Below are 17,634 nucleotides of genomic sequence, written 5' to 3'. Positions count from 1 at the left end.
TGAAGGGTGCATGAGGGGGTAGGAGGGAGTGTAATGAAGTAAGGGCGTGGGAAGGGCACGGGGCGGTTCCCAGGCAGGGACGGGCACATGGTAGCACCAATCAGACGAGGGGCTGGCTGTGCGCCACGCGCGCCCGCGTTGGATTCGGTGACTGAGATCACCTCATGGGTCCCGGGCTGTCTTTAAAGCTCGCGCCGGCTGATTCATTCATTCCGCCTCGCCGGTTCCTCCAGCTGCCTGCCTGCCCTCCGGTGGCTGCACGCCCAGGCCTCAAGCCTTTTCCTAAGGGGTATCCTGTCTGGTTCTCATCCGTGAACCGTCGCCAGTGTCAGGGACCGTTGTAGGGCTCAGGGAAGACAGGTTTGAGTCCGCAGAAGTCAGTGTTTGTTTGGGGAGTTGCACAGCTATCCGAATTGAAGTACAGAGCACATTTTTGGGCCACAGGGAAGTGCCAGCATCTCAGGACAGCTAGATTCTCAGGTCACATTTTTGAGTCTCGGTGTACCGATTTTTGCAAAACGACGTTGCAGTCACAGGAGACGGGTCTGCAGTGACGGAGTGTTAGATTCTCAGGGTACACTGTTGCAATCTCACAACAAAGTTGAGTAATTTCAGACACGGTGGCGTTTCAGTCTCAGGGCAGAGTCTTGTACTGTCCGTGCACAGTGCTACACTCTCAGGGTACCGTGTTAGACTAGATAGGCACAATGTTGCAGTCCAGTGGAAATGCGCTAAATTCTCTTGCGTGGTAATGCAATGTCTGGCCAGTGCTGATAGCCCCATGGAGTAGTGTTGTCGTCTCGGGTAGTTTTGCAGTCGGTCTAGGGTGTAGAATTCTCAGAACATTGCAACAGTTTCAGGTTACAGTGTTGTTGTCCTAGTGAACACCAACACAACCCAGGTAGAGTTTGCATTCTCAGGTTTGCAATATCAAGACACGGTGTTGGTGTCTCAGGGAAGATTGTTCGATTCTGGGCGGTCAGTCTCAGGTTACGGCGTTGACCTATCAGTTTGCTGTGTTGTAGTGTCAGGGAAGTGACAGACTCTGCAGGTAGACTGTTTCAGCCCTTTGGCCGAGTGTTATATGTTCAGGGCACAAGTTTGCAGTCTTGGTGTAAAGTGTTGCAGTCTTGAAGCAAAGTATTAGGATTTCAGAGCCCATTAATACAGTCTCAGTGTATAGTAAAGCAGTCTCAGGAATGACCCGTTCATTGGCAGAAAGACTGTTGTTCTCTTTCGCATGTGTCCTCTCCGTGAGTGCTCACGAGGAGTCTCTTTCCCTCTTGGTTAGCCCTGTCACCTTCTGTCACCTGGTAGCGTCCACCTCGGATCAGGTGTATGTCAGTTTCCTGCACACTGACCTTGGTCACGTGACTCTGTACCAGACAGTCTGGTCACTGCCCGGCCGCCATCTCCTTGAATGCACTATCCAGCAGGATCAGTCCCTGATACAGCCCTATCAGTCCTTTTGTGAGGCCTCCCAGGCCAATTCCACGCAGCGCCCTTTCACTAACCACCAGGACCCGGAAGTCCAGCAGGCCCTCGCTGCGTTCAAGATGCTCCAGCGGTCATGCCTCTCGTCCTCCGGGAGCCTGTCTGAGGTTCCACTGGAGAGGCCCAAGAGAGACACCTCCATGGGAGATGGACCAGTTCCAGAGGCGATGCCATGGCAGAACCAGGACGCTGAGGCTGTACCAAACCCCATACTAGAGGGGAGTCCAAGGACAAGAGCCAAGCGAGGGTGGACCATGCCTGGGACACTCTGGTGTGGAGCTGGCAACTCTGCTGGAAATTTCACAGATGTAGGTAAGGTGATAGAAGTGTGTCCTGGAGGTCTTCTCCTAGAACTGCTGTCAAGCTCTGGGCAGGTAACTGCGTACCGTACACTTCTCCTACATTTACCATATAGTACAGGTAGGATGTAGGAGGATATGGTCGGGGTAAGAAATCTGTTCTACGTCAGAATTTGGATAGGGAAGATGATTAGAGTTTAGCTCAAGAGCAGGTTAGTGTCAGGTTACACTTCGGAACAGGCATCAAGTTAGGATCAGTGTTAGTGGGATGTTAGAGTCAGAGTAGCTACCGGAATCAGCGTTAGGATTGGGACAGAGTTGGGGTAATGTAGGGGTATTTAAGAGTCAGCGCAAGTGTTGGAGTCCAGGTAATGCTTAGGAACAAGGTATGGGCAATGTTAAATCAATGCTGTTTATCAATGAACACGTTTTCAACCAAGTAGCTTTCGTTCAAATGTAGTTTTCAAGCCAAGGTGTGACTCGATCTCAGCATTTCATTGAAAGAGTTTTCATCATAAAACTTTTCCCTGAAGTCAACAGCCTGAGCTGACATCGATTCCTATGAAATACCTTTGGTATCACTTTGAATGAAAGGACCAAATAAAGAAATCCCTAAAGTTAATAGGAAATCATACAAGGAGGAAGAAAGAGGTGCTCCTTGAGCCCACTCTACACCTACGCTACTTTGAGAAGTAATGCACATCGGCAGTGCTAATGTCTACTTTCACTACAGACTCTACTAGGTGTATGGCTCCATACATGTTTACATGTTGTTCCTTTGTGTCTCTCTCATCCATCCATTCAATTTCTCACACCACTGCAGTTGAGAGCAGGCCCAGCTTATACTACTCTTCCCGAGTACCTCGTAGTCTGAACATTTTCCAAAATCCAGTATTTTTGGAAATACTCCCGCTTTACCTGCAAGTCCAACCATAGAAATATTTCAAGCATTCCCCCTGAAGTATCTCTGGGTCTTCTTATGTACAATACCTGGTCCATGGACTGGCTTTTCTACATATCACCCAAGTCTTTGGTCTTCTTAAAATATGGTGTACAGATGCAGACCCAGTACTAAAAAGTAGGGATCACCATTGATGTGTAAAAAAGGTATCACACATCACCTTTGTACACCTCTGCTAGATCCCTCTTGACCTCGCAAGCAATGTCTGACACTTAATGGGCACTCTCTGGTCGCGAGATGTGAGTGCATCCTTGACATATGTTACCTTCAAAAACATTTCCTGTCATTTGTAGGGTAGGCAGCATATGCATAACTCTACATTAACTGCATCGAATTCAAACTAGCACTTCGTTTCACCTTTCTCAACTCATTCATTGTCTGGGAACTCTAGCTTATGTGTAACCTTTGTTTCACAACTTAGAGTCATCTGAGAATTCGCATACGCTTCCTGAGTTCCCTTCTGCAATGTTGCCAGTCAATGGGAGGGATATCGGAGCTCATTCTTGCAACACTCAGGTGATAGTGTTCTCTCCTTGGTGTGAAGTCCTTGTACCGGAGCTCTCCATTGCCTTGCAGCTTTTGTCTATAACCTAACACATCCTTCCATCAGCAGACCATGCAAGGACCTTTTAGCTTATATGCGAAATGATTTTGTGGGCTTTACTTTGATCAAACCCAACCACACACCACTCCCTCTGCTCATCTGATTACCTGGTTCGTCTCAAAACCCTTCCATCAGATTTGTCTTGCAGGGATTGAGCCTGGTGAATCACTACCTCCCTGTCTTTGTGTACTATTCCGGCTTGTTGTTATTCAGCAGTTCTTTACATAAAATATTCCAGTAATTTTGACATTATTGAGTCAGGCAGATAGATCTTTAGTTGCTTAATCCCTGGCTGTGGAATGTTTTTATTGTGTGGGGCTTAAAACAGCATGCCACCACGCCTTTGCTGTGAAATATAGTTATTTTACTGGTAAAATAGATCCACCTAATATTAAATTAGCCATATTAAGTCTCACTTATGTGCACCACACAGGTCTGTGTATTTGTCCAAATTAGTTTTTTTTTCCTAATGGGTACTGCATCAGTTGTAGCTAGAGTTACTCTGTCAGATTGCCAGCTGATTGTCTTTGTATCCTAACAAGTGTCTGAGTATATCCGATAGATTGTTTCAAATCAGGCTTTCTGAAACACATGGATCAAGACCCAGGTGGGTCAGCAGAAAGTTGTGACTGGGTTACTTGGTGGGTTACTGAGTTCTGTACGCGTGCATAGTTATAGAGATAGGATAGTCTGCGGACTGTGTTTACAAGCCATTATGTTTACCTCCTATCACTAGTTAGACACGCTACATGAGTCTGTGTACACATCATACCATTGTTAGAAAATGCCTCTGCGGGTAATCAATCACAGGCCTTCATTTACACCATAATCCTAGTAAGGTAGGTATGTTCACATGCAGATAACTTTCTACTTAATCTAGCTCTCAGTTTACTTCTACTAAGTGGTAGGTAACTAGGTTCTTGTGATCACTGCCAAGATTAGAAATGTGTGGCCGGTGTTTACAACTAATGGGTTGGTAAGTGCCCTGTGGTCTTTATTTACAAAAGATTGATTTATTGGGTTACATGCCTGTCTTATGTTGGTATTTGATGAGTTTCTAGGTAAACCGTGGCCTATTTTCATACCAGATGGGTTGTTAGTTAACGCCTCGTCTTTTTTGCAGATTGTATAACGTTTGATCGGGGTTTGCATTTAATTGGTTGCTAGATATTCGGAGTTCTAGGTTTTAAGTCTGTGTGTTGTTAGACAACCCACGGTCTATGTTTACAACCCATGGGTTTATTGTCTAGATTTACACTAGTTTCACAGCTGTTAAACAATGCGTGATCTATTCTCACACCCCAGAATTCATTAGATAGTTCATGGGTTATGTTTACACTTACGAGTTTTAAAAAAAAGAAAACTCTGGTCTTTCTTCACAGCGTGTTGCTTTATTAGGTTGTCTGTGGTATATGTTTATGTGATGATTTGCAATAAAACCTACGTTTTTGTTTACACCTGATGGGTTATGGTCTTTGTTCTCACCTGGCTGCTTTATCAGGTAACCTGTGGTAGGTGTTTACATCTAATAAGTTAGTAGGTAGCATACGGGCTGTTCTTTGTTCCGGTCACTTGTGAGGGACCTTTAGCCTGTGTTTAGATTTGTGAAAATCAATTTTTATTGTTTTCTGAGGCTAGAGGATAGAGTTGCTTTGGAGCCCTTTATTTCCTGTGTCCTTTATCCTAGCAGGGCCTTGGGTTCCAATGTAACCTAAATATAGAACGCAAACGTTTTATTGAGGGAGAAAGCAATCATAGGCTCCAAATATGGGTGTCAAAAGTCAGCTTTATTGGCAGCAATTGGGCAAGTAAACAAGCATCCTTCGGCTTCTTGCCACACAACCTGAATATGCTCCTGAGGGAAAGGTGTTCTTCAGGGGAGGCACAAAGACGTCATAAATGGCCCTTCAGCGGGTTCGTCGTTGGCCCCTGCCTGTCCTCCTCCAATGAGCCCCCGGTGGAGAGAGCGGGGCCCTCCCCTTTCCGCCCAGAGCTCGACTTGATAGACAGGCTATCCGCACCGCAGGTACACTAGGCTTAAACATGATCAGAAGCTCGTTCTGTGCAGCCCCTTGAACGGATGCGAAGCTGATATGCGACAACGCGCACAATTCCTTGTAATATATGTTTGATCTCCATCATCTAACACTCTCCGCTCCTTCTCCCGCAGGACTCTTCCAGGGGACCGACCTGTGCTGCCGGGAGCACGACCACTGCTCGGAGAGACTGCTGGCCCTGGAGTTCAAGTATGGCGTCCGGAACTACAGGGTGCACACCGTCTCCCACTGCGACTGCGACTACAGGTGAGAGCGCGCGCTGCCGGACACCGACCCATCTTCAACAACCCCCAAGCAATGGACAGAGAGCTGCAGGAAGCAGCGAGCCGCAGTGACCAACAGACACGGAGGGTGTGAGAGGGCGCCTGGAAGAGAGGGAAGGGGAGTGGCGGGGCCAGAGTCAGATGGAGGGCCACACAGTGAGTCTGAGGGAGTGCGAAGCAGAGAATCAAGGAATGTGCAAAGACGAGAGTAGATGGCGTGACCGTAGATCATCCGAGGGAGGACAAACAGTGAGTAAGAAGGACTGACAGTGGGGGTCAGCTGGAGTGACGAGCATTGAGTCAGAAGGAGTGGCAGGGAGGTTCAGAGAGGCTGATATAGGTGGGGCCAGAGAGAGTGGCAGGCAGTGTCAGAGACCGTGATAGGCAGGATGACCGGGAGTGACATGCGGGCTCATTGTGAGTGACAGTTGGTTCAGAGGGAGTAACAGGCAGTGGGACAGAGGGAATGACAGGCTGCGACTCAGAGAAAGTTACATGTAGGGAGTCAGCGGGAGTGTTCAGCAAAAGTCTGAATAAATGGAAAGCAAACCGAGGCAAAAGAAGTGACAAACAGAGAGCACAGGCAAGTGCAAACCAGTCCAAGAGTCTGAGGGAGTGAGGGGCTACGAGTCTGAGGGAGTGAGGGGCTACGAGTCTGAGGGAGTGAGGGGCCAGGAGTCTGAGGGAGTGAGGGGCTACGAGTCTGAGGGAGTGAGGGGCCAGGAGTCTGAGGGAGTGAGGGGCTACGAGGGCCAGTAGTCTGAGGGAGTGAGGGGCCGGGAGTCTGAGGGAGTGAGGGGCCGGGAGTCTGAGGGAGTGAGGGGCCGGGAGTCTGAGGGAGTGAGGGGCCGGGAGTCTGAGGGCGTGAGGTAGCCGGGAGTCCGAGGGAGTGAGGGGCCAGGAGTCCGAGGGAGTGAGGGGCCAGAAGTCCGACGGAGTGAGGGGCTACGAGGGCCAGGAGTCTGAGGGAGGGAGGTACTGTGAGTCTGAGGGAGTGAGGGGCCGGGAGTCTGAGGGAGTGCAGGCAAGGAGTCTGAGGAAGTGAGGAGCCAAGAGTCTGAGGGAGTGAGGGCTAGGAGTCTGAGGGAGTGAGGAGCTGGGAGTCTGAGGGAGTGAGGGGCCAGGCGTCTGAGGGAGTGAGGGGCCAGGAGTCTGATGGAGTGAGGGGCTAGGATGGTCACCAAGGAGTCTGAGGGATTAAGTGGCCAGGAGTCTGAGGGAGGGTCTGGGAGACTGACGGAGTGGGGGGCCAGGAGTCTGAGGGAGTGAGGGCCGGGAGTCTGAGGGAATTAGGTGCCAGGAGTTTGTGGGAGTGAAGGCACCAGGAGTCTGAGGGAGTTAGGAGCCGGGAAGACAGAGAGTCACATGGACAGATAAATAAAAATAGATTGGATCAATGGAGAAACAGATAAGAGTGGTGAGAAAGACAGAGAGGGGATTGAAAGTGTAGACATAGGAAGGAGAAAGACAGTGAAAGTGAGTGTGGGAAAGACCAATAGAGTGAGATAAAAAGAGATGGGAGAAAGAGAACGAGAAGCCTTACAGATAGAGCCATGGGTGGTTGTTTGAATTGGGCAGATGGGTGTTCAATGTGTGTGTGTGTGTGAAAGAGAGAGAAAGATTGACAGACAAGGCAGGGATTAAGAAAGCATATGAAATTGAGAGTGACAAAAACGCACAGAAATGGTAACGAGTGAGCGAGAATGCAACAGAGATAAGAACACGTACAGATAACCATGGTATAATTAATACCCTGTCTTTTTTGCCAGGTTCAAACTTTGCCTCCACCAATTGAATGACACCATTTCCACGTTTGTGGGCATCACATTTTTCAACTTGTTTGAAATTCCCTGCTTCACGATGGAAGAAAGGGAAGGGTGCCAGGCCTGGCACTGGTGGGGAGGGTGAGTACTGCTTACCATCTTCCATTGTGGAAAGAGGGGAGTTCTGGATAGGAAAAGCCTGGTTCCAGCTCTCCATTGAAATGCAGTGTCCAGAAGTGATTTGTAAGAGAATTAAAACAAACTGATGAACAATGTCAATTTCTGTACCCCTGAGTTGAGCAGTAGCGCCTAACGGGGGTCAGCTGGGGTGTGTACCTGTTACAGAGCAGACACTACAGTGCATCAGGTCTGCAGTAGTGAATCTTTAGCTGTGCAAGGGCACGTCTTGAGTTTTTGTGGGGTGCGGGGAAAAATCAAGTGGAAACCAAGTACCATAAGCGTTTATTTATTTAAAAGTTAAAAAAAATGTCCTCTATGGAAAGACAAATCAAAGCAGAACCGGCATTTGGCCGCATCTATTAGTATAGTTGTGTTATCTGCCTAATCATTAGTAAACAGGGCAGACTTGCTTCAAAATCTATAAATACATTTGGAGTGCGAGTCCTGGACCCTGAAAAAATGTGGTCCTGGGGAATAGTGTCTCCTCTTTTAGGCCTCTCTGATGGCCCTGGGTGTACAGAAGAAGGGTACCTTTGATTCCATTCCCGGTTACTGTTTTGGCTGAATGTTTCTTCCCTGCACCTGAGTTCACTGCAGCCTTTGAACGAGCATAACTTATGCACACAGGTGCATTCAATAAGACTTTTAAGTAACGCATATATTTTCTATATTTTGGAAAACATAAATGCATAATTCAACAGAGGCACGGCTGCAACAGATTCAGCGGGAACATACAATTTTAGAATATGGTTGTCAAAATACCATCTGGCATAATTATTGTGTCCTCAATATTGTCTGAAAATATTTTCCTTAAGTGTAGATTTTCTGTTGTTATCTCAAAGATGGTTATATTTTTGTAAACGGCTTTAAGGGCACAATATTTATATTCGATGATATTCTGACAACGAAATTATGGTAGCATGCCCTTCTTACTCATGTACTGTCCCGGCAGTGACAAGCTTCTCTCCTGGGCTGAGGGAGCTGGGGAAGGACAAATGGGCACTGCAAAAGGTGACATGCATACTTGGACAGAGATGTTTCTACTTGGACAGGGTGACATGCACACTGGAACAGGGAGGAGTGTATACTGGAACTTGGAGATGTTTATACTTGGAGAAGGTGGCGTGTATACTGCAACAGGGAGATGTTTATACTTGGAAAAGGGTGGCATGTACACTGGAGCAGGTAGTCTTGGACAGGAAGGCATGAACACTAGGACAGGGCGACATGCATACTTGAACAGTGTGGAACTCACACAGGCACAGGGAAATGTTTAGAGTTGGTCAAGGTGGCTGGCACACTGGGGCATGGATACTTCTATACCTGAACAGGGTGGAATGCACACTCAGACAGGGAGATATTTATGATTGGAAAATAAATGCACTTTGGGACAAGGACACGTGTGTACTTGGAAAGCGTGGCATGTAAGCTGGTGCATGTAGTCTTGGACAAGGAGGCCTGTATACTTGAAGAAGGGAATATTTATACTTGGAAATACGGAATACTTTTATACGTTGCCAGGGTGGCATAAACACTGGAACAGGGTGACGTTTATACTAGGATTGGATGGCATGTACATAAGAACAGTTTTAAGTGGATATTTTGGCAGGGTGACACATAAGCTGAAACAGGACGATAGGTAGGTACATAGAGACAGGTACACACTGTCAGCGAGAAACGTAAAGTTGAGCTAGGAGAGCGTACAGACACCAAATACACTGGCCCTTAGGCCACAGGGCCACAGGGCCTGACACCATCTGAATTCGGAGAGAGGAACACACATTAAGACCGTGATCAAGATACATACAAGCAAAGCATAGAAAATGGAAGAGTGAACACAAAGGGCCTTAGTGTAAATTTATGATTGTTTGCTATTCACAATGGTGTTTTACTAGTAGTATTTTTACAACTGCGGAGTCTCTGCACATAAAAAGATTGGACAGTTCTATCTTTTGATGTGCATAGACTCTGCAGTCGTAAAGATATTACACGTAAAATACCTCTGTAAATAGCAAATAATCGTAAACTTACACAAAAGTGTAAGTTTCCTTTGTGAATCGGGCGCACAGGAAGAGAGACAACAAACATTTTCCCGACTAGTAGGGAAAACCCAGAAAGAAATCCTTGAAAAATATGGGCAAGGTGGAGAGAAAATAGAGGGCGCTGTGCGCCAGACTTGGAAGGAACCCAGGTCAGCAGCCCCGGGGAGTTACCTGTAATGGCCATGCAAGCTTTCCCTTGTAGGATCACCCCGAACAATGAGGCAAAAGTTCGTGAAAAAAATTGCCTACAAGTCCCTCCTGCCTTTACCAGGTCTGCCCCTCACTCCTCCCCGGGTTTATTACGCGTCAAGCTGCTCTGTGACGCCGCCAAGTTACTGGAACAAAATGCCAGTCGAACTGTGCGGGGGAACAGTGCGTGCATTGTTGCACTGAGGGAAAAAGCTTCCACATCTACGTTCATACCTTAAAGTACACACATGCGGATTGTTAGACGCGCGCCCATCAATTGCTTCGATGACTCAGTGTTTAACTTTTGTATAAAGGAATTAAAGCAAACCCAGCGAGGACAAAAGCTATCCCTGTGGGGAGAGTACAGAGTCTGGCTTTAAATATGACCGCAAACCCCTGACAGCTTCCTGTGAAAATCACCATACTGGTTATTGCACATTAAATTGAAGCCCTTTGCTGCAGGGTCGAGTGGAAGCCAAAACTCAGCTCTGGAAAATGTTCAAACCAGCCTCACATTGCAGTAGACTGATACGAGAAAAGAGTCGAGTGGGTTTTTGACAGAGGTTAGATACCCATTGAGGGGCTATATGCACAATCAGAAAAGCAGGCATATTCCCCATTTGGTCAAATTGTCAGAAGCAAATGTTTTATTTTACCTAGTCTCCTTTTTTTCCCTTCATTGGCACATATGAGAGCACCTTCAAATACGTGAGTTCAGGATGTGGGCTACACAAAACCCTCTGGTGTTCGATTTATAGACTAATCATTTATTGTTGCTCCATCTATATTAAGAATCTATGATACGAATCTAGGCTATGTCTAGGGTACACGTGACAACTGACTCGCCTATTACTTCTGCATTGTGTTCCATGGGGTGTGAGGCAGAAATGTTTCTCAGTTCATGTTTGCAAGCATTACTTTTAATAAAAGCCACTCAATGCGGTGATATGATCTACTGTACTAAGGTAAAACACCTCAGCATGTTAAAGAAATACTGTATTTTACTGTACTGTATTTTAAGAGAATTTATCACATGTTTGCACAATATCTGAGGCATGATTGAAATGTCAATCATTTTCATGGCTCCGCTCGTGCACAGGTCTTTAGAGCCAAGCCAGACCCTGGCTCCGCTCTTCCTGCTAATTTGTTGGCTCGTTCACATTTAGGCATGGATGGGTCTTGGCAGCCCATCTATCTGTGAAAAAAGTGCCCTAATCTGCAGCCTACCGGGGAAATGCCACTGTCAAAATGTCCAATGACGACCCATAAAATGACTGCCCTGCCACGGCATTGGAACATGAATGACTTGGAGTGTCACTAACGAAGGTGTGGATAAACGCATTCTATGCATTTCCGAGCAGTCTACTAGGGCAAACCATATATGTTATGTTATTGTCATTTATAGCGCGCACAGCTACTCAAGGAGTGTGCCGGCGCGAACCAAGTGGAGGGAGAAGAGTAGGACTGCTTAGATGAAGAGAAATGTTTTCGGTATTTTTCTGAAGAGCTTAGGGTCCTGGTACTACAAAGGTCCAAAGAAAGCGATTTCCATGCAGAGGCTGCCTTAAAAGCAAGAGAACTTCCACCAATTCTCTTGAGGCGAAAACACGGCACATAAGCAAGAAGCTGCGTCGCTGAACGCAGCTGTCTAGCAGCAACGTAGAACCTGAAACATTTCCTCAGATAGACTGGACCAAGTCCGTACAGGGCCGAGTGAACAGGACAGGGGCTTTGACCTTTACTCTTTCTGCCACAGGTAACCAGTGGAGATCACACAGGTGTTGCCTTACGCTAGTTCTTATGGGAATATTAAGAAGAGTCCTCGTCGCTGCGTTCTGAACTACCTGCAATCTTTTCAAAAGGTAACCCTGCAGGCCTACGCACAGGGTGTTGGCATCATCTATGCCTGAGAGGATTACGGTGTGGGTAACCGTTTCCTTGGCTACCCTAGGGAGGAGAGGGAGACATTGTTTTATAGATTTAGGTGTGTCGAAGCACTGCCCGGCTAGCTTCTTGATCTGAGTGGCTAAAAGAAGATTCTCATTGAACCATATCCCTAGGTTTTTGGTGGTTTGGCCCACGGAGTTAGGCTTGGGATATTCTGCTGGCCAGAGTGATTCCATGAACTGAGGGGGAAGGTCCTAAAAAGGATAATCTCTGACTTATCCTTGTTGCATTTTAACTGCACAGAGGAGAGCCATTGGAATACGACAGTCAAACAGGTTCAGGCAAGAGAGGTGGAAAAGTCAGTTTTCTTCCATGTAAAAAGGAGCTGGGTATCATCTGCATATGTGATGATCTTGGCACCAAGCTCCGCAGCCAACTGAATCAGGGGGATGACCTATATATTGAATAGAAGCAGGCTCAAAGTAGACCCCTGAGGTACTCCTGTGGTCACACTCTGGGGCAGAAGAGGACGGGGGAGCCAGACTTGTTGCGTTCTGCGCTCTAGGAACAACTTCAGCCAATTCCAAGGTGACCCCGAGATTCCAATGCCTGAGAGGCGGGCCAACACCATAGAATGAGGCACAGTATTGAATGCCGCAGAGAGGTCAAACAAAATCAGAGCTCTCCTGCCTTAATCCAAGCATTCCCGAATGGCTTCAGAGATTTCGCCGAGAGCTGTCTCGGTGCTCTACAAGGCTTTGAAACCCTATTATGCCGGATCAAGCTGGCTGAACCCTTTTACGTAGCTGGTGAGCTGTTTAATAACTACTTTTTTGCAAACTTTCGCCACGCCAGGAGCGAGAGAGATGGGGCGATAGCTAACAGCAATTGAGGATCCAACAAGAGTTTTTTCGGAAGTGGCAGGAGTTTGGCCTGTTTCCAAACTATAGGAATTGTAGCTTCCTGGAGAGGCAGATTGATAAGACTTTTAACCTCAGAGTTGACCACCTCTGCGACTGAGGACAACAATCTATGTATTGAAGGTTTTTGATTTGCTGCATGGGTGTTTGACATACTTTAGGGCATCAAGTACTCATTTGATTAAATACAGCATGATCCAGAGTCCTATCTACTGTTTACATTAGTTTTTCCAGACGTGCCCTGTCAATAAACTCTTTCAGCTTCTTCCTAGCAGTGCCCATCACAATGCCGTACAATTGTGGCAGTGTGAGATTTTTCTTTGCAGTGACCTGCCAATGCTATAGGGCCCCAGCAGTGTCCAGCCTGTTCTATACAACTGCATGAGTTTCTTCCTTGTAGTGAGCTCCCAGTGCGGTAGGACTCCGGCAGCCTGAGCTCCCTCTCAGAAGTGTTCTTATGTGCCACAGCGCTCCACTACTGAGAGCTTTCTTTGTCAGTGCACTCAGTGTCATAGGACTTGAGCAGTGTGAAAGTATTCTCAGTAATGTCCTTCCACTGCTAGGGCAGTGGAAGGACACTACTACTACTAGGCCTGTTTTCTTCTGCATTGCTCTTAGTCAAGTCAAGTCAAGTCATAAAATTTGTATAGCGCACTACATACCCAGAGGGTTTCAAGGCGCTTAGGAAGGGGAGGAGGATTATTTGTCAAATATCCACGTTTTAAGCTGCTTTCTGAACGCTAGGTGGTTCTGGGTGAGGCGAAGGTAAGCGGGGAGTGAGTTCCATGTTTTAGCAGCCAGGTATGAAAAGGATCTGCCTCCCATGGTGGTCTTGTTGATGCGAGGTACAGTGGCGAGGGCTTGGCTAGAAGAACGTAGTTGGCGGGAGGGGGTGTAGAAGGACAGTCGAGAGTTGAGGCAATCTGGTCCGATGTCGTAGAGTGATTTGTGTGCGTGGGTAAGCAGTCGGAAAGTGATCCTCTTATTGACGGGTAGCCAGTGGAGGTCTTTAAGGTGACCAGAGATGTGTTCGTTGCGTGGGATGTCTAATATGAGCCTGGCTGAGGCGTTTTGGATTCGTTGGAGTTTCTTCTGGAGTTTTGCGGTAGTACCCGCGTAGAGGGTGTTTCCGTAGTCCAGTCGGCTCGTGACCAGAGCGTGGGTGACTGTTTTCCTTGTTTCGGAGGGGATCCAGCGAAATGTTTTTCTGAGCATGCGAAGAATGTTGAAGCAAGAAGAGGAAACGGCGCTGACTTGTCTGTTCATTGAGAGTGAAGAATCCAGGATGACGCCAAGGTTCCGTGCGTGGTCTGTCGGGATGGGTGCTTTTCCGAGGGCTTCCGGCCACCAGGAGTCGTCCCATGCAGAGGGGGATGTACCTAAGATGAGGACTTCTGTTTTGTCTGAGTTCAGTTTCAGACGGCTTTGTTTCATCCATTCGGCGACTTCTTTCATTCCTTCGTGTAGGTTAGTTTTGGCGGCGCTGGGGTCATTGGTGAGAGAAAGGATCAGTTGAGTGTCGTCCGCGTAAGAGATGATGTTGAGGTTGTGTTGGCGTGCGATGGCCGCGAGGGGGCTCATGTATACGTTGAAGAGGGTGGGACTGAGTGAGGATCCTTGAGGTACGCCGCAGATGACTTCAGAGGCCTCGGACTTGAATGGAGGAAGGCGGACTCTCTGGGTTCTTCCGGTGAGGAACGAGGTGATCCATTCAAGTGCTTTTCCTTGGATTCCGATGTTATTGAGGCGTTGTAGAAGGGTGCTGTGGCAGACTGTATCGAATGCTGCAGAGAGGTCGAGGAGGATGAGGGCGACTGTGTCTCCATTGTCCAGTAGAGTTCGAATGTCGTCTGTTGCTGCGATGAGGGCGGTCTCAGTGCTGTGTTTTGCTCGGAAGCCAGATTGTGAGGGGTCGAGGGATTTGTTGGCTTCGAGGAAGGCGGCGAGCTGGTTGTTGACGGCTTTCTCGATGACTTTGGCCGGGAATGGAAGAAGCGAGATGGGGCGGTAATTTTTGAGTTCGGTGGGGTCCGCTGTTGGTTTTTTCAGAAGGGCAGTGAGTTCAGCGTGTTTCCAGTCTTCTGGGAATGTAGCGGAGTTGAAGGAGCAGTTGATGACGTCTCGGAGGTGTGGTGCTATGACGGAGTCTGCTTTGTTGAAGATGTGGTGAGGGCATGGGTCTGTGGGGGATCCTGAGTGGATGGAATTCATCAGGCGGATGGTGTCCTCAGTGGAGATTGGGTTCCAGGCGTTAAGGGTGTTCACGGGGGGAAGATGGTCAGCAGATGGTAGGGTGGGTTGGTTTCCGGGTTGGTTGTCAAAGCTGTTGTGGATGTCTGCAATCTTGTTGTGGAAAAAAGAGGCTAGGGAGTCGCAGAGGGTTTGAGAGGGGGTGATGTCGTTGGAGTTGGCCGAGGGATTGGAAAATTCCTTGACGATGTTGAAAAGTTCCTTGCTGTTGTGGGCGTTGTTGTCAAGTCGATCCTTGAATGCTGTTTTCTTGGCTTTTCGGATCAGTTGGTGGTGAGTGCGGGTGGCGCTTTTGAAGGCGTCCTTGGTGCTGGTGGTTGGGTCTTTTTTCCAGGCCTTTTCAAGGGAGCGGCAGAGTTTCTTGGACTTCTTGAGATCATCGTTGAACCATGAGGCTTTCTTGCTGCCAGGTTTGCTTTGACGTTTTTTCAGTGGTGCTAATGTGTCGGCGGTGTTGGATAACCATAGGGTGAGGTTGGCGGCGGCTTCGTTGGCGTTAGAAGAGAGGGCTGGGGAGTTTCGAAGGAGCAATGCGGAGATTTGGTCCGTGGTGATTTTGTTCCAGTTTCTTTGCAGGGTAGGTTGGGAGTGGTTGATGGGTTTCGGCTTGTTGTAGGTGAAGTGAACGCAGCTGTGGTCGGTCCAGAGGAGATCCGTAGTGTGGCTGAAGGAGACATGGTTGCTGGATGTGAAGATGGGGTCGAGTGTGTGACCTGCGATGTGGGTGGGGGAAGTGACTAGTTGTTTAAGTCCGAGGTTGGCGAGGTTGTCCACGAGGGTGGCGGTGTTGTGGTCGTTTATCTTTTCAAGGTGAAAGTTGAGGTCTCCCAGAAGAATATAGTCTTTGGAGGGGAGCGCGTGTGGAGAGATGAAGTCCGTGATGTCTTCACTGAATTTTGCGCGGGGTCCTGGTGGTCTGTAGAGGAGAGTGCCTCTGAGTGTTGTTTTGGGGTCGATGTGGATCTGGAAGTGGAGGTGTTCGGAGTTGGCGAGGTTGGCGTCAGAGCTGGTTGAGATGCGGATAGATTTCTTATGGACGATAGCGATTCCTCCTCCTGTGTGGCTGGTACGGTCTTTGCGGGTGATCTTATAGTCTTCAGGGATGGCAATGGTGATGTCTGGTGCGGAGGAGGCGTTCATCCATGTTTCCGTAAGGAAGGCGATGTCCGGGGAAATGGTGTCTAGTAGATTCCATAGGTCAATGGCGTGCCTGTGGATCGAACGGGTGTTGAGAAGGATGCATTGTAGGTGGTTGGGGTCGTGAATCTGTGGTGTGGTCGTAGCGGAGATGTTGTCGGTGCCGCTGAATTTGCAGGAGTAGCAGGAGAAAGGTCCATGGGTGTGTCCAGGAGCGGCTTGGACGCAGTTGGGGGCGCGACCGGGGTTAAGGGCTAGGAGGGTGGCGGCATCGTAGGTAATGCGGGAGGGCTGGGCAGCGCGAGGGGCAGGGGGTCTGGCGCTGGGCGCGGTCCAGGCGCGGACGGGCGTAGACGGGCTTACCTTTGGCGCACCTTCGGCGCGGATTGGGCGCGGTCGCTGCGCGTGAACGCTGCGCGCGGGAATTACTGTCATATATGGAGAGTGGAAGGGGAGGGGCGAGGGAGGATCAGCAGGGAGGCGGGTGCGTGGTTGAGGGGGCGGGCTCCAGGCAAAACAACAACAACTGTGTAAATGGCGCCGAGAACGGGAGAGCAGACCGGGTTGGGGGTGGGGGGAAGGTGAAAATGATAATCCACGGGGATGGCAAACGCAGCAGTATGCAAATAAATGATGTGGCAATGTCCACTCAGCAGCGCAATACAGGCACTCCAGTTAAAGTACAATAATGCAGGTAAAGTCGGCAAACAAATGAGCACAAGGAGATGACTGACAAATAAATAATTAATTCTGTGGGCAAGACAAGCGCCGATACAGGGCAGCAGTGCAGCGCTAACGATACCAGGCAGTATGGTGCAGGGTCGAGCAGGGACAGAAGGGAGCGACCGTGTCTGACGAAGCCAGGACGGTCACAGCTCTTCTGTGCTCAGGGGGAAGCCTTGCCTCGTAGTGGGAGGGAGGATCAGCAGGGAGGCGGGTGCGTGGTTGAGGGGGCGGGCTCCAGGCAAAACAACAACAACTGTGTAAATGGCGCCGAGAACGGGAGAGCAGACCGGGTTGGGGGTGGGGGGAAGGTGAAAATGATAATCCACGGGGATGGCAAACGCAGCAGTATGCAAATAAATGATGTGGCAATGTCCACTCAGCAGCGCAATACAGGCACTCCAGTTAAAGTACAATAATGCAGGTAAAGTCGGCAAACAAATGAGCACAAGGAGATGACTGACAAATAAATAATTAATTCTGTGGGCAAGACAAGCGCCGATACAGGGCAGCAGTGCAGCGCTAACGATACCAGGCAGTATGGTGCAGGGTCGAGCAGGGACAGAAGGGAGCGACCGTGTCTGACGAAGCCAGGACGGTCACAGTTCTTCTGTGCTCAGGGGGAAGCCTTGCCTCGTAGTGGGAGGGAGGATCAGCAGGGAGGCGGGTGCGTGGTTGAGGGGGCGGGCTCCAGGCAAAACAACAACAACTGTGTAAATGGCGCCGAGAACGGGAGAGCAGACCGGGTTGGGGGTGGGGGGAAGGTGAAAATGATAATCCACGGGGATGGCAAACGCAGCAGTATGCAAATAAATGATGTGGCAATGTCCACTCAGCAGCGCAATACAGGCACTCCAGTTAAAGT

At 48.8% G+C, this 17,634-nt stretch overlaps 1 protein-coding gene across 1 annotated transcript in view; it reads left to right on the top strand.

The window, feature by feature from the left end:
- The first annotated feature begins 209 nt into the window (after nucleotides 1-209).
- Nucleotides 210-17,634, top strand: part of LOC147679601 (uncharacterized) — a 44,766-nt gene continuing 27,341 nt past the window's right edge. Inside the window, exons 1-3 of the mRNA XM_086943177.1 lie at nucleotides 210-1,806; nucleotides 5,529-5,661; nucleotides 7,448-7,582. Of these exons, the coding sequence (XP_086799303.1) occupies nucleotides 1,200-1,806; nucleotides 5,529-5,661; nucleotides 7,448-7,582 (875 nt within the window). The 5' untranslated portion in view covers nucleotides 210-1,199. The remainder of the gene's footprint in view (nucleotides 1,807-5,528; nucleotides 5,662-7,447; nucleotides 7,583-17,634) is intronic.

This window comes from Lissotriton vulgaris, chromosome 11 (genome assembly GCF_964263255.1).
Source record: "Lissotriton vulgaris chromosome 11, aLisVul1.2, whole genome shotgun sequence".
Lineage (NCBI taxonomy): Eukaryota > Metazoa > Chordata > Amphibia > Caudata > Salamandridae > Lissotriton > Lissotriton vulgaris.
This window is presented reverse-complemented; position numbering and strand designations above follow the sequence as displayed.